Raw genomic sequence first — 23980 nt, 5'->3', positions numbered from 1 at the left:
CATGCGTGGTCTTCCAACGTGCCAGAGAGGCCACACCACACAATCCTTTTAAGGATATGTCGGCTGGCGCAATAAAACAAAAGCGACCGGCGAGTATATTTATAGTGCGCACGGATTCAACCTGCGTCTTCTGGCCGGGAGAAGTTTTCTTCCCCGTCCAGTTTGTCGGCTTGCCTGTTGGTCCCTGTTTTACGATCGAAATCCGAAACCATTGCCAATGCTCACTTGCTCTAAGGGCGGTGCGCGTCGTAACTTCTTTAATTTATTCCACCTCGCACCTACAAACACACCCACCCACCCACCCAGGCTCCAACAGAGCCGCGGGTCTGGTTTGGCCGAAACCGAATATGGTTCGCAGTGGGGAAAAGGTCGCGTCCCGGTTCTTCCGGTGCAGTCAGGTTCGTCGTCTATTCCGCAACATTTTGCAACAAAGTGACGTTCCTGTCATGTTTCGTGCGTGCACAAGCCGGTGGAAGATCCACGCCACCTCGACAACAAGGGGGCAGGAAATCGATCAACCCGATCGAAGGACGAGACGACGCACTGCAAGGTCTAGCCTTTGGCTGCGGCAAAAGGTGTCCACCAAGAATTGACACTTGCCGCCGCTCTCTTTTTCGCTGGTGCTGTTGTTGTCGTGGCGTTGCATCCTCTTGGGTGACGATGATGGTGCGCTCGTGCGCGCGGCCAGTTCAAGGAAAGCAAAGATTTTTACCAATTTTGGACAGCAAATCCCTTCCCCCTCCCCACCCAAAACCCACACCGGGATCTCCTCTACTACCACCTGTTGGAGCCAGTTTTTGTGTTGTTCCTGCACCACAAGCCAACCAGCATTTGGACCAATTCTCGATCGTATCTCGTGGGCAGGGTTGTGGATGGTGTCGTCTCCCCGTGTCTCCCCAATCATCCTACTGCTCTGCTTGGGTCTTTGGGTTGGTTCGCCGTGGCGTCCCTCGCGAAAACGTAAAGGTGAATGCATTTTGTTGCGCACGGTGGTGCAAATTTTGCGCACAAGGTCTTCCGCGTGTGTGACCTCTAGGCCCGGTTTCGGTTGGCCCCGGGCCCCGTTTATGCGTCGTGAATCCTGTTTTGTGCGAGGTGCTGGTTTTTGGAGGGAGAAGGGAGACAAGATGCAGCAAAAAAGCTGGAGGAGATTTACAAACGAGCATTGTTTTCGTGCAGACGTTACCGAATATGGTGCGGCGAGCCGGATGGTGGCATAGGAAGAAGAAGAATTGTCTTCGTGACTATCTCTAGCAGGTCCGGGGGAGAGTTGGTCTGGTTTAAGTCGTAGCATAATAAAGATTTGAGTTGAAGAAGCTTGGAAACAGCTTTTTAGAGCAAACCACACAATGCTTCCCAAATTCCAAGCAGTGCACTGAGAGGTATTAGTATTAATAATAGAAAAAAGTGTTCTTTCCCTTTTTTGTTGGAACGCACCAGACACAATATCTGGCTCAGACGTGCTAAATTATGTATTACTTTGTTCTTTTACAAACTTTTGAACACGTCGCTGTCTGTGTCGCACGTGCTCACGTTCCCTGCCACGAGAAGGTAGCACACCATCTGCACACCGGGCTAAGCAATTTGGGACAGTCACAAGCGTACGTACGAAAGAGCACACTCAGGACCTATCCTACGCTGGGCCGGATTGCGGCACGTCTTCACCGATGGCAGCATCAATTTTGCCCCTGTGCAGAACTCATCGGACAACGTGTCAGAAGCTTGTTTCACAGCTGAGTACACACTGACACACAGGCAGACAGACAAGGGGAAAAAAAAAACAATTCCATTCCAATGGTTCTCCAAACCGTTGTCTAGATTGTTTCACTTTTCGATTCATCGGTGGGGTGGCAGCAAAGAAGCGTCCAGACATATTATCATCGCCAGTGTCATCGTCGTCCCAGACAGAACACAGTGGAGCACAAAGAACGGCTCGCAAAAGTTTGGAGGACTCCTTGGAGAGGACTGAGGCCAAGTCACGCCGTGAAATTTGGAGCATCCAAAGGTTAGTGGCGGGCACCACACGCCAGTATGTTTGAGTTTATTTTTGCGGTTTTTCGGTACGCTGAAGAAGACTCGAGGGTTTTTGTCCTGGGGGGCAATGTGCAATGTACGCGTTGGGGTGTTGGGTTTGGGGTATGTGAGCAAGAAGGTTTCTCATCAGTTCAGAAGTACGCGTGTACCCGTCTTTAATCTCCTTGGAAGCGATTGGAATTCGGTATCGTTGATTGTGCCCCAAAAAACTTAATCCTCTTTTATAAAGACACTTAATTAAAGCTTCTCGCGTGTTGTACACGTTATCTGTTCGCCGTCTGTCCCGATATCCGTTGGAGCACAAATAGCTTGGGCGGATGGTCCCGACCATCCGCAATGGATATCTCGTTAGTATGTTCTTCGCAACGACTTCTTGGGAGCGAGATAGGAAAAGCTGCTTTTTCCAGTGTTTGGAGCGTTTCACACTTATTTAGGTTGCAGCCTCACACACCCACATTTCTTCTTGTGCGACACGTCTCCCACGTACATCCCTTGCTGGAGTTCCGGTTCACATTTCCCAACCAAAGTGACTGCTGATGTTTCTCCATTCCAGACATAACGTACTCCTTTTCTCCGAGGGGCTGTTGGGGTGGGATAAAAAGCTCTCCCGCGTGTCCTGACCCCATTTGCTCGTCTGTCCCGGGAAACGGGTGTGTTGCTAGACGTCGAGACGGTACTCTCCCAGACGGTATCCTTCCGCTAGCACTCTCACACACACACTCAGATACAGTTTTCTCCTGCAGCATCCAGTAGAGCAGGTCGTTCTGGGATTGGTTTGGGTTTGGGAGCTTCTGTGTTTCCATCCCCCTCATCCCATCGTACTCTGCAGCAAATAGCGCTGTGGAAGTTTTGTCGCAGACTCATTTTTCATTCACTGATTACATCCCACAGCGCGAGGGACGGATGCAGCGCACCAAGCGAGAAGTTCTCGAAGGTTTTGTTTGCTTTGCTGCGACCATTCCTATCGCGTTGCGTTTTGTTCCACCGAAGTTCTTTTAGTTTTTCTCCCCCCTGGGTAGGTTTGAGTGTTATAAATAAAATTTCCTTCCCGTTGCAGCGCAGGAGTACTTTCCATTCCAGGTGGAAAAAGAAGGAATCGATTCAATTAATGATGCACCGTTTACCACCAAGGGAAAAATAATTGGAAGTACTTGCAGCTCGCTGGAGCCATGATTGCAATGATTGTGTGTTACGCAAACGAGGCAAAAAGCAAAAATATAGGGAACTTTGAATAGTTGAAGAGTTGTTTTGTACTCTTGCAAAACGTGGCAGTTGGCTTGCTGCTGGCAGACGAACGAACCAGGGGCAATATTATTTATGATGCTGCCTCAGCAAGTTCCAGTGCCATTCAATGGTCCTGAGAATGCAGTTAGGTCGTTGTGTGTCGTCGCACCGGAAAGGTCGTCCCGGTAGAGTTGTGCAATTTCGTGAAAATAGGAATAATGTGCACAATCTGCTTACGTCGGGGGAGTTTCCCCTTTTCCTTTTGGAATAAACGTGGAATATGTGAAGTGCATGAGGGAGAACTTGAAGTTGGGTGGCTGTAATGATGCAAAAATGATTTGAAAAGATTGCAGTTGTTGTTTGATCGTGACTTATGATCAAAAGAAAGAAGCCTAGAATATTTGAGTGTGCCTTTTTTATCATTTAGAACCTAAGATATTCTTACCTAACATGTCACTGAGCTACAAATATTACATAATCCTACTCAAACGACTGATCCTAACCCAATTTCTTTCAAGAATCATTCTTCATTCACAAATTAATAGCTTCGTACACAGTCTCGCTATACCCATTGAGTGTTCCCGAATCGCTGCTAAAGAGCCACTAAATCACATTTCTTGTATTACCCAAAACGGCGCTAATTAGCGCAGTGTAATCCCCACGAAAATAAGCAAACATTCAGCGTTCCCTCTCTCTTCCGCTCTCTCTCTCTCTACCTCTCTCGATGAGGTCTAATTAATAACAGTATTTACACTGCTAAAACAATCACTCCAACCCCGTTGTGCCGTTCGAGGGCGTTTCAATTGACAGTCATCAACGCGGGGAAAGGATCCATTTTCAGGTTTCCAATTTTGGGGCTACAGCGCCAGAGCACCGAAACACGGGTCACGGGCGTGCTCGGTGGAACTGAGTGCCGAATCCAAAAGCCCACGCAACAACGTAACAGGAGAGTGCCAATCCTTGAACAAAAAGTAGGAGTAAACACGAACACTTTTCTAATCAAAATAGGCGTTGTTGTGTGTGTGTATGTGTGCCTGAGAGTAACTTGGATAGAACAACCTTCAGCAGAGCGCGCCACCTTGGCTTATTTCTTTCCATGCTCCATGCGACGGGTAGTAGCTATGGTTCTGCCACCAAGAATCGTACGACCGTGGGAGGATTCGCAAAACCCAAAAAACGGTATCAAATGCCGGCCTTTTCTCGCCTGTGTGTGTGGGATTTGTGGTGTGCGAAAGTCTCGACTGTGACTCATACTTTCGACGCGACACAAAATGAAACAAATTCTTGCAGAAATCGCATCCACACGACGTCGTCGTCTCCCTGTGTATGCGCCTTCCTAGCCTAAGGTGTAGAGCGTGGTTAAAGTAGGTTAAGGATGTCCGTTTTTCCTATCGCCTACCCACACATTCCTGCTCTTGTCTGTGTAAAGGGAAAAAGGAGCTTTCATGATGATGATGATGATGATTGTCATGAGGAAAAAGCAAACCACGAGACGAAAAGGGTCGTTCTCTTGGGAATGTGCGAAAAGGCGCAAAATCTAGAACAATGCTATTAACTTGGGTCGGTCGGTTATTTGATGCTTGCCGGGGCCCGATTATTGCTATCATGCGTGACAAGGTCAGGAATGAAGAAAATGTCGCCCCCGATGAGTGGGTTGAATGGAATATTTGCGAAAGCGATGAATGGTTTCCATAGAGCGTGAAGGTTTTTTTTTTTGTGGTAAATTTTGGTCATTAAAATTGCTGATAAAGCTTACACACACCGACACGGTAGAGACAGATTTGTGTTACCAGACGAACGAGCGTGTCACTTGTCGATTGCAACCGTTTTTGTTTGCATTTTGGAGCTTATTAGGTTACCAGATATCATGACAACTCCATCTTTTCCATTCTAAAACAGAGGGGCGAGAGAGAGAGTGAGGTATTCCATAAAACGTGATTCGGTCGTCCGTAAACGCGAAAATTCCAAATGGAGTCACGTTTTTATGCACTCGTAAAACACATCGCGCGGGCACCCTTCAAAATCTCTAGCAGACTCACAGACACCACACACATCTCGTACATTGTTGTGCCACTGTGATTAGATGCCGGGACTGGTTGGTGGTTGTTGCTTTGGGTGTGCGCCGTGCTCTTGGGAGACCATGTTCATGAATGGGGAGTTGGTTGAACCTGACCTTTTCGGCTTGGTTATGATTGAGGTTTTTTTTTGGAGACGTAATAGAACATTGGTGGGTTGGGTTTTTGCGTCTGCTTAGTTGATGATGATGATGTCTGAGGACTTCTAGGGGTCTTTTGCGTTTTAGCATACTGGTGGTGGTGGTGAATGGGAGAGAGAGATGTTTAATGCAGATATACGTGTAGCGAAAGGAGCGAAGAAAGCGATTGAATAAATTTCAACGTTATTTAGGTCATGTGCTCCTCTTGCCATGCTGTGCGGTTGGGTCGGGTTAGGGATGTAGAATTTACGTCGTAGTTCGTGAACCAATGCGATCTTAAAGCTCCGGTCATTCTCCAGTGTCAATCATGCTCCAATCTCATGTAGATAGGATGGTTTGGCTTGCTGCAAAAGCTTTTTACTAGTCTAGTGCGAGAATTTTTTCCGCAATCCTGAACTTCAACTTGGTTGAACTCCGTTATACTTAGTCGTTGGGAGTTCACTTCGTGTAGAGGCACTTTACCAACTAGCTGAAAGTAAATTAAGGTCACTCATTGGAGCATAGTACATGAAGTAAAGCGAAGCAGACGGTGTTGTAAGCTATCATCCTCAAAGATGCATCGGAGATGGTACCGTTGGGTACACCGTGAACGATAAAGTTCGTCTACTGCTTTGAACCTGTGACACAAGGGAACCGTTTTGCCCAGGACATTCTTAGCGGCGGGTAACTCTCCTTAGTATCTAGGTCAGTAATTACTTGCTTCTTTCCCCATGGCTCCGACACAAGAATGGATGATGGTGTCGTAAAGGAAATTTATGCTTATTTGATTTTCAACCTGCCGGAGAGCGTCTCAGGTGAAAGTGTTTGCACATATCCCAACCAAAACACACGCACACAGTGAGTCGCTTGAGCTCCTCTGGAGGTAGCTTTGAATAGCGGCAATGTGTGAAAATTTGCCAACCACACTGTGTGAGTGTCCGGTTTGCGATATTGGTTAGGTCCGTTTTCACTTTCCTGCTGCAATAGCAATGCAATGGTCGCGCAAGACACATCCTACTAGCGTTAATGGCAAACTTCCCGGTTTTGTCGCTTCGTCGTCTGGAGGGAGCAACTTCCGATGCATTATTACTTGCTACCAGGGTTGGGTCGGTGGAAAGGTGGGAAAAAAATGATGCTGCCACCACGCGCACCACGTTTTGTCACAGCCGGCCCCCCCAGGAAGGAAGAAAGCGCTCGCTCGGACGTTCATATCTCGAAGGCGTAACTCTCACCTCACCTCGACGGGGCTGCAAATAGCCAGCCAGCAAGCCAATGGGAGTGGAAGAAGCAAAAAACTAATTGATAAATAATTTACCGCATTTTATCGCAAACCGAGCCTAATTAGATCGAACAATTTACGGCCGATCGTGACGGTACGATAAAGAGAGCATGGGGACAAAAAAGGATGGGCATTTTCGGATGCCATGATCTCTTGTGTGCTTTGGTGTGCTCGCCATAGTGTTTGAGGTTACGCGAACCATTCCACCGGTGGAAAAGCTGTCGACAGAAGATCAAGATTAGACGCCTATCACGTCCGGTCCGGCATTAGGTGCGCTTAGGTGTGCTCGCCTATCTCGCTCCGAACCATCGGCCATGTTTCTAGAGTGCTGCCCTCTGGCGGTGATTGGGCAAATGAGCAAAAGGAGATCAGACGGCGAACCCTTCTCTCGGGTGCTTAAAAGCATCTCGAATCGAACGTCCAATCGGGGGTTTGGTGTGCCCCCGGAAGTGGATTAGGGATAAGGCGTGTGTGAGTGTCTGTGTGTGCGTGTTACTTAATCATTTCTACGGAAGCGTTTGCTGCGGGCATATACATATGTGCGTTTCAATAATTACTGCTGGGAGGTGTATTTTCGCTCCTCTCCCCGATGCATTGATGCATATTGAAGGGGGTTTGGAAAATGAAACTGCGCTGGAAGTGTTGTAGCAATTATTAAATGTCATCTTATCGAACCAGGTTTTTATAGCAAGTGAAAGTAAAGCCTGTGAAATGGGTGTGTGTTGAAAAAAGGCGGTTTTTTTATTGGAGATGTCATTTTTTATGTGTTAGTTGTTTGTGTCGCAGTGTCATCATGTGGTGCCATAACAGAGTTTGTTGTTTGTGTCCTCAGGGCTCAGTGAATGAACTTAAGGATAAAGTTTTTGTGACATTTTTTTGACCAATGTTTTGTCTAATTGCTGCAACGTACACTAATGATGTCCCAACTAATTGAAAAGCACGACAACGATGTGGTTATAAAATATTTCCCATTACACAATTCCACTCCTTTAACCACTTGGTGTAGACAAAAACATACACACGCGCGTATTGCTTCACGCTTAAAGCTAAATCACTCAAGGGCTGCACTACTACACTTCTGTGTTCGGTCTGCGCCGGACCTTAACAGTGGCATTCGATGGCGCTTTAAAAATGATGGCAGGCTACCACAAAAAGAAAAACAAAAGAAGCAATCGAAAACAAAACAACATTTACACAGTAACCAAACACAGCCAGCAACAACAGCCTTGCCTGGTGGCTCTTCTCAAATCGTATTGGAGCGCCGTTTAGCAATACAATGATATTGGCAAAGAAGCAGAAGGGTGCTGCTGCTGCTCGTTTAATTTTCCCAGCGTGTGTGTTGCATGCCCGTGGGGCTCTTTCCATCCAACGGGGTGCAAACAAATAGAAGAAACCAACAGCCAAGTAAATAGGGGGGCTCGTGCGCACAGCAGCAGCTCGCCCATTTCCCGCCGATCGCTGCCTATGCGGCGCAGTGTGAAGCAATAGAAGTGTAACGACGGAGCGCACGGTGCTTGTGAAGTGACCGAATCGCGATTGAATCGCGCGTACACCGTCTCGAAGACGCTGATAGCGACCCAGTTTTTGGGGTTTCGGGAGAAGATGGGATGGTGATGGTGCGGGGAGACGGGGTTATGAAATTAAATTTATCGTTTATCATAAAACGGGCACTTTTGCTCTCTGCCGAGGTCGTCGCGATCCTCCCACGGCTCTGTGAAGACGAGTTTTTTTGTTGGTGTGGCGATCGATGTTGTGGCATTGTTACCATTTTAACACCGTTGCAATCAAGTGCAAGTGGTTGTAAATGCGTTGATTATTTAAAAAGTGAAACGATGAATTGGGCAACAGCAATGGGAGGAATTTATTTGGCGTGTCACTTTGGGGTGAGCGATTTTGAAAAGGAAAACCCAACCCCGCCGGGCCGACACTGGTTGACGAAAAGCTTATAAAAGGTGGTAAATCAAAGCGGGGATTTTCTTTACAGAATTGCATACAGCAAATTTGATATCTCCCACCAGATCGCATCGATCCAACCGAAGGCTTGTAAAAGAAGGCAAACCGACGATCCGCTAGCAGCGAAATATAGTTCAATGGGTCGGACAGCTCCCTCTCAAGCAGAGCGGTCTTGATAAATCGAGTGAAGCGCAAATGTGTGTGAACGCTTCGGTTGGGTTGGTTTTGGTTTTGTAGCTGCTAGCTGCAATTAATCACGCAACGATTTAGTGGTGTTTCCGCCGTATCTCTGTAGGCACACGATGCATTTAGAGCAACGCACTGGTACAGTTGGAAATGGTTTTCTCATGATGAATGTGTGTGCACTTTCGATGGAAGGTAGTGGACATGTTCTTTACCTCATCTATATATTTTTGTGAATAATTCATCTTTTGAAAAGGTCTTTTTGAGCGATTTTTTTTTTGAGAAAAAAATAAGAATAATTGATATTTCTCCACATCACGTAACAAATTAAAAATGATTATTATTTTGCCTCACACTTGTGCTAGACACACACACGCAACCACCAAACAAATTATGCGAATTATATGCATCAAACTATGATAACTATAACGTGTACCACCTACAACAACAGCAGGTCTTTCGACCTAAACGTAACCACGAAATGAAACGGCGAAAATTGCAGCTTATGGAAAGCTATGCAAAACTTCAACTGGCGTGCCCTCGTGGCTTTGTGTACATCGCCGAAGACCGGGGCAAGCTCTTATACATTTATCAGCATTTAATAATTTAAATAATTCCACCTTTTGCCCCCCAACAACAACAACGGCGCAAGGTTTCACTTTTCCAGGTTGATTTTTTTTCGGAAAAGATCGTTTCGAAATCGTTTCACCCGTCCCTCGGTCCGTCCGTCCATGCTCTGTGTTATCCAACCTTTTCTTTTGGCTTAAGCATTACGCATTTCTTCGTCGCTCTCTCAACCTCTCCCTCAGTTGCTCTGGTACTAATTGATGAGACTCGAGTGATAAATAACTGCCATCTGCAGCAGACGTGCCTTCGGGCGGGGATGGTTACACAGCTTGGAAGGCGCTCGGTTCGCTTTACTACGCTAATCATTATCACCAACCAAACACACACATACAACAGTATACACAAACGTGTGTTGCAATCGATTCGACCGGCATCTGCATCTTTCACCTGCAGCAATATTGACGGGATGCAATTAAAATGCAACCGGACAGAGATGAATTGTGTGCGGCGGTGTGTTGTGTCCTCTGTGATCTGAGATGGTGTTTGCGTTTTATGTATGCCGTCTGCTTGCTGTTTGGATTAATGGCAGAAGACACCGGCAAGTTGAGGGGGCAGTGTCCGTGTCCGTCAATCGATCGTCTTTGTGGCTAAGCTCGGCCGCCGGCAGAGCGGTTTTGCTTGTGATTGCTCGATATTAATCAAACGCGCAAACGCGACGGAGAGTGGGACGTTGCCAAGAGGGTGCTACCCTGTGTCCACAAAGCAACAAAGCGGCGGCCAGCCTCCTTCGGGTCAGTGGCAGTGTTTGTCGCGACAAAGAAGCAGCAACCGAGATGGGTGTGTTGTTGGTGTTAATGAAGTTGGTGCTAGAAGTTGTGCTAGACATTGTATGCAAGCGGGAGGGAGCTAAGACGAGAGCGAAGACTAGACCGGTTAGATGCACTTGAACCCATGATACGCATTCACGGGGAGGGTGTAAGCGGGGACTGCCGCTTGATTATGAGGCATTCAGGAGCAGCTGGGCTGATGAGTGTTGCTGGACGCGTTTCCTCAGGCATTTCTCAACAATGTCCGGTAGAGTGTCTTATCAGCGTGTCTAGGCATGTTGTTGTGTGCTCGAGGGGCTGGCTATTTGTGTATTGCGTGATTGATAGTTTTATTGGTAGAATGGTGTATGATGTTGTTGGGGGGGAAGATGCAATAGTTTTGTGAGTCAGCTGGCTTTAAGAGCATTTCCGACATGCAAAACGCGTGGTGTCGTATCTATTGGCTATAGTGATGGGTCAAGATGGCAAAATCTGGAGCCGTCTCCGATCCGACTTCGAAATCTTCGGATCCGTCTTTAGAAGGTAGTTCCGCTCAGCATTATCTGGAGCCGTTTGGAATCGTCTGGAGTCGTCTGGAATTGGCCAGAGTCGTTGGGAGTAATCCGGAGTCGTCCAGAGTTGTCTGGGGTCGTTTGGAGTCGATGTCTTCCAGAATTATCCGGAGTCATCCGGATTCTTTCGGATTCGTCCCGAGTCATCCGGAGTCACCTGGAGTTAATGTCTTCTGAAGTTGGAGACGTTCGGAGTTATCAGGAGTCGTCCGGAGTCATTCGGAGTCATCCGGAGTCGTCTGAAGTTGATTTCTTCCGGAGTTGGAGTCGTCTGGTGTCATCCGGAGTTGTCTTCAGATAGCTCAGGACGACTCTATAAGACTCCGGACGACTCCGACTCAGAGCAATTCTGACTCCGGGCGATTCCGACTCCGGGTGGGTCGTGGATCCGCTCCAGATAGCGTTCCACTAGTTGGCTACAGATAAGAGTTGAAGTGCAGCTTGACTAGTAATAGAGTGGAGATAACCAGTCTGAATTCGATACATTGCACTAGAAGAAGTTCACTTCAATATTACTACATATTTTGCATAAATTTTATCTTACAACCCACGAAAAATTAAGAATGTGACATAACACTAACCATGTCATGCTAATGATACCGGACAACCAACCTTATTAGCCCAAACAAATCTGAACTGTGCGTGACAGTCAAATTGACAGCAAAGCTACGCTTACAGTTCAATTATAAACACTAAAATTGTTAACGTATGCAAAACAGTGAAGCAAATCGTGCCCAAACATAAAAAAGCAAACCCTTCAGTCGTCTGTGCAAGTTGTAGTAGTAGTCGTACATCAGTTCATTCCAGATTGTCAATCAAATACCGACTACAAAAGCAAGCCCTACAATAATGCGGCTGAGCATAATCACAGCCCATAATCATCGGCCCACAAACACACACACACAGACACATACGAACGCCCGCTCAAGTTGTTGTCATGACAACGCGTTGTGATTGATGCGATTATGATGAAGGGCCCCACGCGCTCGTTTGTGTGAGTGTGTGTGCTTCGCATCGGCTCGGTGGGTTGGCGTGTTAGGGGGAGCCACGAGCGCCCCCCGATTTAAGGGCGTTTAAGAGCTGTCATTTCATCACCGTCTGCTGAGTTAAACAACCTATGGCAGATGAGGAAGCTGCGCAACAAAACACGCACGCACACCCAACGAAGGAGCGAAACGAAGGGTTTTGCAGAGTGTGTGGTGATGCGGGTGACTGATTTACGATTGCCCAATTTCAAGTGCAACAGAAGCAACAAAAAAGCCCTCCTCTCATGTGCACACATTCACAGTTTTGTTTTGTTTTATCTTGGCGGTGTGCCGCGCGCGCTCACGAATCCCGCCGCGCGCGTAATCGTATAAACTGCGCAATGCACAAGCGCACACCAAGGGAGATGGTTGCGGTCCGCGTGGTTCTCTGCGGGGTTGATATGCGTGTCTTTCGTTAAGCAAAAAAAAGAAAAAAAGAAGATTGTACCATATGAGATGCATTATGTGTCGTCTTGTGCGTCTTGCGCGCCGCATGTTTCCCAACTAAGTTATCTTCTTGGGCACACGATGTGGCGCACGATCGCCGAGAACTTTATGGAGCAACCGCGGTGCAAATAATATGCATCAAGTGGTAAATTGAGTTTTTGCGAAATTTGTACTGCGAGCCGTCGTGCTGGCCGCTGCAATGTTGCAGAGATGATGACGCGATGGGGAGATAAGCGGTGAGATTTATCTTGGGACGCTGCAGTAAGTTGACATTTCGTTAGATGTGCTAGGAGCGGAATGTGGTTGGAATGTGTGTGTGCTTAAGTAACTCTCTGGGTACGCGCGACTACCCAGAAAAGAAGAACAAATTATGGAACAATCGAGCTTTTAATTTCTGGAGTAACTCCTCGGACCAGTACACCCTTAATTCACTAGGCAAATTTCATAATTAGTGGAGACCGGTCGGTCGCATGCTTGCAGGTCCTTCGCGTCCAAAGCAAATTAGTAGCAAGATTCACCGTGCTACTACCGCTGGCCATTAAATTAGTCTCAATTTGCATTGCCTCACGTGCGGCAAACGTGCGCGCACACGCGGGGGTCGTTAGAGGCGCGCACCCCAACGTCTTGAAGGATTCTTGCCGTGCGGTGCTCGTAAAGACAAAGAATGAAGTTCGTTTTTTTTGCAGAAAGAGACTCGTCAACCCCCCTCCGGGGCCATTGGCATTCGCGTGCAAAATCGGCCCGTTCACGTTTCTGTGCATGGTGCTGCGAGCAGTGCTTAGGGCTGTGTGAAACGGAAGAGACGCGTCTGCTTTAGGGTCGTCGGCAAATTGGATCAGCAGCGTAGCGTGGTCCGTGTGTGAACAACTGGACAACTTATGACAGGTCGTGTGGTGTGCAGCCTGACGACGTGTATGACAAGTGTAACTTCCGTGACTACCGGCTAGACGGACAGTTAGGGGGTTTGGTGTGGTGTGGTCGCTTTCAACTCTAATCGCCTTTAATTATTGACCAAAATTGATGTTCTTTTTCCACAAGTCGCATGCAGGTCGCAAGATTAGGGTTTTGGGGACACTTCAAAGAGGGTTGATAAATGTGTATTAATAATAGAGGAACGTCTCTACCCCCTCCTTGTACGTCATCTTTCCATCGAACGAGCGTGTGTTGTAAACAATTTTCCGTCGTTTCCTTGCTTGCTGTCGTACTGGTGTAGAATGGTGTTTACCACACGATCGCAATAAGGAATCTGCGGCACATTTTCCACCACCGTGGTTGTGAATCGCGAGCGCTGGCTGGCTGGGCTGGTGCAGCGGGAGGTCTGGTGAGCGCCCTCGTGACCTTGCTGCTGTTTGTATACGTCGTCGTAGTCGACGTCGGAATATGGATGGTGTGCATAATTTGTGCATCGAAACGCATGATGAGCTCATGGCGGGGTATGGCAAATTAAAATGAATCGACACACAAGATGATGAAAACATCACACACAAATATATGGGGAAAATTAATTACTACACCAACGAGTTGGTGGCCAACGTGGACCACAAAGAATGGCTTGTTTATATGATGATGTGTGTTGTGGTTGGCTCCCAATCTTTGCCATTCGATCAGTGATCACTTCCGGCGCACTGACGATCAAAGTGCAGAGAAACACGACGACCCAAGCGTGCGTCTTCCGGTCTTGGTGGCCATCTCTTGGCCACCGAAAAGCAGCCACAAACGACCTTGAGAATATGTTTTTGTTTTGTTTTTTTTTTTCTCGTTGGCCGACCGAGCACCCAAAGTGTCTTGTAATCAATTTGAGGCCGTTTATATCCGACGGAAAACATCAACACACAAAGCGTGTCCTTTTTTTTGTTGGTTCGGGCGTTGTCTGCTGACCCACCGAGTGTCACTTTTGAGTGGAAGTGATTAATTATTGTGATTACTTCCGTCGGTGATTTTCCGCGCCTGTGAGCGTGCATTCCTTCGAGCGAGAAGCGTGTTTCGCCCCTCCTGTTTTCCATTAAATTGCGTATGGCTTCGTCGTCTGTGTGGCGCACCAACTTTGTTAAAGGACGCCGTTGCGTAGAATCGCTTCGATAATGAAATGTAAATCCCCATCTGTGGTTTCTCTCTAGATGTTTAACTGCTTGTCGAATCAAATTCGCCTTAAAGTATGCAATTCGCATTACAAAACTGCTCTAAGTTGGTTTTGATGTCGCGCTTTGCGGTGCGTTAAGTGCTGTTTCGTGCTGTAAAGAGTGGCTCATTTTAAAAATTGCGATTTTGCCAGACCTCCCACACCTCAATATTTGTCCACCGTACACGCGTATTACGCTATCAAAATCGTCGTAATGATTTTGTTCGGTGGTTTTGTGGCTCGAGTTGGTATTTCGCTTTCCAGCCACTTACCGGGAGCCTTTTTTTTCTCTCTCTCTCTATAATTTATCGCTTCTGTTTGAGAGTGTGCGCGCGTGTGTGTATGTGTTTGAGGGGTTGGTTTTTTCAGAAACTTTTCGCATGGGTTCGCCCGCAAACGCCGGCCGTCGTCGCTGCCGCTGCCTGTGTGTACGGCTGCCGGGGGGCGGCATACATCGGTGGCAAATTGTTTTAATTTTCCGCCCCAAACCGTCCGGGGCCACTGAACAAAGCGACATAAAAAAATGCTGCGCTGTATCCAACAAGCGTGTAGCGAAAATGCTGTTAAATCAAAAAAAGAAAAAGTGTTGCCGTGTCCGTCCGATACGGCGATCGCGCGCACCTCGCAAATGGGAGAATCCTCCAGCATTTGGAAGGTTGCCGTTGTTCCGCGGCGGTGGTTTAGTTTTGTCGCCACGGTGTTGCGTACCGATCTCTCTGATCTGTGGCCTGTGTGTGTGTGCGTGTGAGTGTGCCTGTGTGTGTTGGGCATTAAGAGGAGGAAATTCTCCATCAACACTTTGTGCGTTGTGCGTCCTCGCTGTATTTTGGCACCCTTGCTTCAGAAGAAGAAGAGCTAAGGCCAAAGAACGCGTGTGTTTCTGTGCTGCACGTTTGGAAGTTTTCGGTCAGATTTCGGCAGTAGTATTATATTCTCGTGCTGACACGACGGTGTGGTGGATCTGTTGAGCGTCACAGGACAATTGTGACGCTTTATCACGATTTGCACGCCATTTTTGTGTAGTGTTGTCGGCGTTGTGTGATACGATATCAGAGCAGAGCTTCGGATATACGTGAGCACGAGGGAGCGAAAGTCATTCATTCGGACTGGTTTTGGTAAGTGGGTTCTATTGGGTTGGGTTACCATTCTTCATCCAGAATGTCTAGGCATCTTTGTAAACTTCAATGTAAACAATAGGTGAGGTCAAACAATGCTTGAGTTACTCCTGGAGTGCCACGACCTATTGCATCGTCATGCAACTTCAACTATGAAGTCTTCCGGGTTGTACAAACTTCGAGAAGTATCCACCACAAAACTCCCGTTCTGTTCTGAAAGTGAAGGGAGGTTCTTCCACAGGGGGGTGGTGGCCGGAACCCGAACACCCGACAAGAACCTGTCTCGAAGACTCGTCAATCTGGCTACTTACTGTAGGCAGCCTTCAAAACATTTAGATTACATTTTTGAAGTATAAAGTTGATGACGTGGTTCCGGCCATTACCCACCGGTTGACTGACCACCGAGTGGATATGGAGCATATGGAGAAGCTCCAAGAAGGTTTTGCTGGTGTGTTGTAGTAATCGTTCCTCCTCCCAAAAAAAATGCTCTGGGACGCATCAACCGAATCCACCCCGTCTGATTCTGGTTAAAATCGGTTTGTTTTGATATTATTTTTTGGGCAACTCTCATGGGCGAAGAAACGTACACAGCTGTGTTGACCCCAGGTTTAATCGAAATGTGCTCGTCCAGTTTTTATCGATTTTAGAATTTTCATTTAATTTTCCTGTCATAAACAACAACGTCAACGTACAATGTGCGTGAACCCACCAATCGGTGGGTCATGACCGGGCGGTGGGTATGGAAATGATGGATTTCCTCATCGAACGAACGAACCACCCGCTCGAGTCGGTGTCAATCAACGGCGGGGCAGCATTTAAATGTCGAGATGGCCTCAAAACTTCGTTGATTTGAACTGGGCTATGAAAATGGAACGGCGGTCGATGGCCAGAAAATGATACAAGTCGGAGTCGTAATACACAAAAAGCGTTTTGTGGAGTAGATTGGGCTACTGAGGAAGTCGAGTCATCACGCGATGACAGAAAGAGCGTTGATGAGCATTGAAGGTGTGCTTGATTGTAGTTAATAAATATCGATCGTCTTCCGGCTTATCAGAATTATGGCAAAATATTAATAACTTCAACTCCGTGCTGGGATATATTGAATACTTCGAGAAATTCAATGCTAGTCGTTTTTGCTCTATTCAGATGAAAATTGGAACATAATCTGCTTCCTTTTCAAGATGTTTGAACTTGACCTTCAAGGAACATAGTCTGCTCCGGATCCAATTCGAAAGTCTTTGACGTCTTTCCGCTTTTGCGAACAGAACACGTGTTTTCCGTTTTCATTCCACTTACGAGACATGTGCCCGTACATAAAAGCTCGGTCATGGAAAGCAACAGTTCCCTCGTGATACAGTGAAGACGACCATCATACACAAACTCTCATGCCGGAGAATGGATATCCGTTGGAGAAAATGAATGCGGGCACGTGTGGCGCGTGGCATGGTGGAAAACTGTTGCATTTCGATGCGAGTAAAGGGTCGAATCAATCTTTAAAATGGAAGCTTCCCGATGGGTGAATGAAACTCACTTTAACAGCTCTATTTGACATCTCTATTTTGGAACCCTTCATTTGCTGAGCGTGCCCTAAATAAAACTCTGCTCGCTCGATTATCATCTAACGTTAATTGGTACATTATAATAAAGTCATGTTTACAAGATCTGTTGAGCCCGTTGATCGGTTGTCGGCATGCGGTGGAATGTAGAACATAACCCGTGGGCAATAATATTTTACTGCTTTACTGCAACAACGACAAATGAGAAATGGGACACACAACTACAAGCGCAAGCTCTCTGCGGGGGGCACCTGTTCCGTGTGCACCAGAAATTGCACCAGACCCGATGTCACGTTTGGATTAGGCCGGAAAATAAAACTCCATGCTAAAGTGTAACACCAAGTGCAACAGGCCGTAGAACTTTGATCCGTGGCAGGAGATACAAAAGTGAATGGTTAATCTAAATCATTTTACTGCCCCATTCTAAATCGATCGCAATCAATCGGGGCGCGGGACATTGCATCTGAAGGGAGAAGGAGGAGGATGGTTTGGGGGTGGTCGAGTGGCACGACTTCATATAAATCATCACAGCATTCCCCCGTCTGTCCGTGTGTGTGTTGGTGCAGCTTTTAGCACGAACTTGGCACGAAGACAGCGCCGCCGTCGCCGCCGGTAAGGCTCAGACCGTGCCAGGTGTACCTCAGTCTTCAGCCGAGACTTGGTGGTAGTAATTTTAGATGCAAAGCGCGCAGGCTGACTGGCGTGCGACTACCGGGAGGAAGTCGGTGTCAAGTGTAGGATTTAAGCGTGCGAGAGGTGGGTGATGATGGGTTTCTTCAAAAATGTTGGTACACATTTTTTCGGCTGTGTTGACGGGGAGAGCGATCGATATAAACCAATGAGAAAGCATGTGATGTGTGACGAGACATACATTGCGTATACTCTGGGCAGGGTGGTTTTGGTACACTTTGCCCCCGAGTATCGATTATAGCTTATGTGCAATGGGAATGGGAATGATCGGGGGGTGTGTGTTTTCTTTTTTAAAGCTTCACAATCATGAGGATTATTAGCTCTGCCATTGCTTTCGCTTACCGGCCAGCCGGGGTAGAAGCGAACCAAGCGAGGATTAGTACCCAGGGGATTGTGGGTTTTTGTTGCTTTACGTTCTGATGTAATTCTAGAAGGGATTAAATGTGTTGCCGAGCCGGGGGGAAATGTGTACTTCGAATCACTGGCAAATGGATTTCAATTTACTCATTTCAACAAAATGAAGAGAACAAAGCTAAAGGCACAACGTTGTAGAGAATTATGCAAAACAACGATATTCGGGATTGATTGATGGAAGTCAATTGGATCGTAACAAATCTATCATAGAAGATGTCCTGCCGCTCGGAATAGGACTTTTCGTATACATTAATCTCTCAGAAATGCGCGTTCATTGGTTTGTACGATGCATTGTTCCCTCGTAGTGTCCTTTTTTCCGACGAGAATCGGAAGCTCATCTGTCATCCAGACACCCTCCCCATTCGGATCGTACATCAATCTTGCTTAACACGGCTCCATTTGATCGATGTGTCAAACTCGGCAAGTCAATCCAGGGACATCAAAAACGAACAAATGTGAATCTTGGCATCTCAACACATTTATCATGAGCTGAACGGAGGTGGAAGATTGTAATGCAAATCCTGGGGTAAAGAAATCTCCCATAAATTCTACTCCAATGTGACATTCGTAGATCTCAAAGGACGTCTTTTTGATTGCTGATAGTGCATCATTGGAAGGACTTCAACGGGAATTTCTGTTTTTGTTGAGGCTTCCAATTTTGGATTTGATTTTGGACGTTAATTGTCTCCACAGTAGAGGGCTCGCAATGGACAAAGAAGTCGTACTATGCACACTCTGCCGACTCTGACTCATTCGGCAACTTTTTCGGGGTTTCGGGTCAGTGCGCGGAAGCACCAGCAGTGCCTCGTCTTATTTTTAGAACAATCCACATATTAACCCCACATTTAGTGGGGCTTCGTGGCAGCTAAAATATCGATGAGCAACGTTTGACAAATACGGTCGTTAGTACACTGTTTGGTCGTGTACGCGTGTTAATAAGCTCCAGATATTGCTGGTTCGGGGACGTTCGAATTGAACAACAACCTCCAACGTGTTCGCCCTGTGGTGTGGAATTGGGTGGGAATACCAGAACCTCATCCGTGGGTCGATCACCCGCTGAGAATGCAATTTTTGATAGTGGTAATTAAATGTACCATGCTGCGAGAGCGTGGTGAGAGGTGTTGGGTGCAGGTGAGCGCCAGCAAACACATCCCCCGACACTCCGGTTTCGGTTTGGACCGAAACAAGGCCAAACAAGATGTCCGTTCACAGCTTGCTACACACGTACTGCTCTTGCTGACTCCGCGCTCACAACATCTCAGGCGCAACAGATTCCGGGCCCAACAGGGCTTATTGATTTTCCACCATCCATCCAGCTCCCCGTGTACTCTACGTGTCCATTAGACGGGGCTTTTGGGCTTTCAATAAGCGAGCAGCCGGATGGAATACCGATGCATTGGCATAATTCGATATGAATATTGTATTCAGAGAGCTTCAGCCCGGCAGCGTGTGGTGTGTGTACTTCATCTACCGTTTTCCCATTCCGACGCACCATCGGTTCACATTGAAATTATTCATTACAAGCATAATTGGCGCGCATAATGCAGGTAATCAGCGTGAATGGCGCGGAATGTTGTTGCTGTTCTCATTTGTTGGCGTCCAGAGGAATTCCAATAAAATATTCTCTCCCTAATGTTTGCACTCTGCACAAGAGATCAAAGTAAAAACACGATTCTATGAGGTGTTGTCTAGCACTTATTTTCGCACTGTGAGTGACCCGTTGGGCGCTAGTTCATCAACAAAAAATTGCCGACAGCCGGAAGTGTCTGGCTCACCTTTTTCGCATTAACCTTTACCTCCATCCAATCGCCTACGGGGTTCGCAAAAGAAAAAGGAAAAGAAACCAAGCCTCCGGGGCCGACGTTCGCGTGCCATTTAAACGCTTCCAAAACCCCGAACCCGGTTGACCTCTTTCGCAGTCGCAGTCGCGCGACTAGAACAGCCCAGCGCCCCCACAAGCAAAACATCGTTAGACAGCGCCCGTTAGCCCTGACACACACACACACACACACAGAGAGCCGTCGTTGTGTGGCAGGTTGTGTGTGTCAGCCGGATGGGAAGTGAAGGTCCTGCTTGATCCACTCCTTACCCCATGCCAGGTCGATACCGGATGGCCCCAAAAACGACCCGGGCAGACCCATTCGGTTCCACCTACACGCGCGAGACGCGTAAATCCAGTTCGTCATCCGTAGGTTGCCCTTTTTGCAGCAGAAACCAGAAAGAAGGGAGAGAGAGAGCAAGAAGGTTGATGTGTGGTTTGACTTCTAGTTCGCGCCGTGCAAGTGTGCGACGCCAAGAATGCAGTTTCCTCCGTCGCACGATGCACGTTTATTGACCGGGCGCCTGACGCCACGATGCTCCCCCCCCAACACAAACTAGGCTGAGCGCTTCACAGATTCATTAAGATTTACGAGTCATATAGTAAGGGAGCAGGAAGTAGTTTAATGGGAGAAGTTGATGGCCTACCAACCGTGGTGCACCACTAACGAGGTTTGTGTGATTTACCGAACGCTCGTGTGCCCCACTCAATCGGCTCCAAAGTTGCAGCTCATTCACACATTCTTAACACAGCTCAGCCATTCTTCTTCCGCACTGTCGGTTGCGTTAAAGGAATCGTTCAGCTCCTGCAGTAGCTGCTCAATCTCCTGCAGCTGGTTGAGCTCGATCGTGTCCTCGCGGTGCTGCTGCACGTCCTCCTTGTACCGAGCCAGCAGCGCATACAGCCGGAGCAGCTCATCGATAAGATCCTGTGGGAGAGGATCTTGCGTGCCTTCCGACTGCTGCTTCTGCTGCTTCATTTCCATCGTCGTGCCGTGCATCGACACACTTTCCCGCAAGCTGGCTTCGATCGGGCTCGGCGCTGCTTTGGGCGTTCTGTGCTTGCCGAAGACGAGCTGCACCAGGGCTTGCACGCAGCGCAGGTACGCCACGACAAAGTGTAGCTCGTCGGTGGCGCTGCCGGTGGACGACGACTCGAGGAAATCCACCGCCCACTCGATGCTGTCCGGCGACGCGGTAAAGAACTGCTGCCGAAACGCGTCGAAACAGTGCCAAACGATGCCGATCGTGTGGTCTAGGTGCTGCAGCGCGGTTTGGGGCCGTTCGGCGTGCGGTTCGGGGGTGCATTCGGTTGTGGAAGCGAATGATTCGAGGCTGGATGTGCGGTCACTGGGAGTAACGTCTTCCAGTGGGGATAATTTAGAACCCATGATGGTGTTGAATTTGGAAGAAAAGTAAAACAAAACTGAGAATCGTGCTTTGTGACTGATGTTTTCTTGAAGTGTTGGGTTCTCAGGTAGCTTTGATGACGTTTTTGAACTGTCACTTCGTTTCTGTGTGTGCCTAGCGCTGTTGGGCAAGTGAAGAATCATCCAAGTAAACTGAGCATAGTGATTTGAAATGTTTTGTAATTTATTTGAACACTGGAAATTGGCCTCCGTTCTAATTCTAACCTCATCCCTTCTTCTTGTTCTTTCCCTTCGCTCATACAGAAAATAAACCGTTCGTGAATAGTGCTATCCACGAGTTGGAGAAGAAGCTCTCATCCGCCACTGCCAAACTAAGCTGCCAACAGCAATCGGAAACTAATTATCAGCAACCGCCTCATCATCATCATCACCATCAACAGTTCACTGCATCGTCGTATCCACCCGTTCATCAACCGTATCAGGGGCACCACCACTACGCTCCTCCGCCCCCTCATCAACCGTTCTACGAGGAGGAACCAACCCATCGGGTAGAGGAGAGCAAATTTCACCTCAACCTGCCGCAACAGCAAGCGCCTACGTCGTCCAACGAAAGCTCCGGTCTGCACGCAATCTTGCAAGTGATACGCGCTGAACAACAACAACAACAGCAACAGCAGCAGCAGCAAGAAAAGCAACACCAGTCCCGCAAGGAGCCGAGCGTTTCGAAACATTGTGATCTCTACATCGCTACTGCCAGCACAGCCAGCAGCCCACCGCAGGGTCGCGCATATCAAGCACCGAACCACCAAACGACGCTACCACCGGTTAGCAGCAGCAGCAACAGTACTTCCTCGGTCCAGCCACCCAAGTTCAGTGCGGTAAACTTCCGGCGCGTCCAGCGGCATCCGCCCGTCTCGTATCCGAAGCGACCGCTCGTCACGCAACGCTCCCTGGGCTCACCGCCCTCGGTGAACGTCGGCTCGAGCTACTCACCGTCCGGTGCGGCGGGCAGCAGCATCGCCTTTGCCGCTGCTGCATCGTCGATCGCAAACGGACAGCAGCAGCAGCATCAACCGCGTCGTCGCCAGCACGGCTCACGGAGGCATGAGGCCTTCGTCAAGACGCGCTCGAAAACCATATCGGACTTTTTCGGGCCCGAGTCGACCCCGGTCAGCCGACTGCTGAACATAATATGTCAAGAGAAGGAGGCGGAAAGGGTAGCAGCGCACATCATGAACCAGCAGCAGCAGCAGTCGAACTCCTCCAGCAGGCCGGCGGTCGCGGCCAAGCCGTCCGCGAGCGCCCCATCTAGTCACGGTACGGCCAGGGCCCATCCGGTCCGGCCGACGCCAGCGAGCAGCGGGCCGTCGGTCGCGGTGCGCTCGCGCAAGGAAAACATTGTGCCGAGCGTGGCCGTCCACTCCGGGTCGGACACGGGCAGCGGCAGCAGCAGCAGTGCGGGCGTCGCGCCCGTCCTCGTCGATCCCGCGTTCGCCGCCAAGGATATAGATAGGATAGCGAAATACAAAGCCGATAGACGTAAAGCCATTTACTTAAGAAACAATGTCCACGAGAACGAAAATGAAAGACTGGAACCTAGCAAAAGGTAGCCGACGCGGGGGCGGGTAAGATTGATGGCAGGACTTGATGCTAATCGTTCCGTCTCTTTCCATTTTAGATCATCATCTAGAACACCGAATACTCTTCCATCAAGTGCAATTCTTAGCAAACAGCAGCAGTCATCGTTACCACCCTCATTCAAACCGACCACTACCACGAAGCGTCCCCATTCGGCCGGGCTCACCGCTTCCTCCACGAAAGCGGCCGGCAACAACGGCACTACTACTACTACTACCCGACCGGTTCCGACCCGCCCGGTAGCAACCGGTGCACGGGAACGCAGCGCCAGCAGTGGCCACAATCGATCCGGAGATGAGAAGCAAAGCAGTAGCTCGAACGCCGGCGCCGGCGTCACGAAACAGATACGAACGACACGATCGTCTCGTTTGCGTGCTGCGGCCGCTCACGGTAAGCAATCGTTGTTTGGAGGCGAAGAAGAGCTGCATAGCTTGGAGTATAATAAGGGGCAGTAAGGTGTTTTACTCTCGGTAGTGAGCATTCATCATTCTTATAGGACCTTACTGCAGGAAGAATCAAATTCTAATTGGTTGAGTGTGTTGAACATGAGGAACATGATTGAAGGTGTAGTTTTTCATGATTCTTCCGGCAATATAAAGCTTAAGCTAGGTCGAATGGTTTTTCTTAGTCTCATCACTTGGTAGATTGTTTTGAATTTTCTTAATTTTAATCATTCTTTCACTGTAGAATTATTTAAAGCTTTCCATTGTAACGGTTTGCGCTGTATATATACACACATTCGTTATGATTTCATTTCCATTCGCAAACAGCAAACTGTTGATGCATCGAAGGCATTTAGCTTCCTCATCTCACCGCTTCCGATCTAATCCGTATGTAGCTTTCTTTGTTTGTGTTTCTTTTTCAATCCCGCCCTTGCCAATCTGTTGTCTTTTCGTTTGTTTTCGGGGGAGAGAGTAAAACAAAAACTAACAAAAACGAGCAACCGATTGATTGTAATTTATGAAAAATAGTTTCA

The 23980-nt window shown here is 48.1% G+C and overlaps 1 protein-coding gene across 13 annotated transcripts in view; it reads left to right on the top strand.

Moving 5' to 3' along the window:
- The window catches only part of LOC121593412 (supervillin), a 184978-nt gene that overhangs the window by 101258 nt on the left and 59740 nt on the right, over positions 1 to 23980 (top strand). For all 13 annotated transcript variants that reach the window (XM_041915731.1, XM_041915734.1, XM_041915732.1 and 10 more), the window contains 2 exons: positions 21670 to 22972; positions 23045 to 23394. In XM_041915731.1, the coding sequence (XP_041771665.1) occupies positions 21670 to 22972; positions 23045 to 23394 (1653 nt within the window). The remainder of the gene's footprint in view (positions 1 to 21669; positions 22973 to 23044; positions 23395 to 23980) is intronic.

Source organism: Anopheles merus, chromosome 2L (genome assembly GCF_017562075.2).
Source record: "Anopheles merus strain MAF chromosome 2L, AmerM5.1, whole genome shotgun sequence".
Classification (NCBI taxonomy): Eukaryota; Metazoa; Arthropoda; class Insecta; order Diptera; family Culicidae; genus Anopheles; species Anopheles merus.
This window is presented reverse-complemented; position numbering and strand designations above follow the sequence as displayed.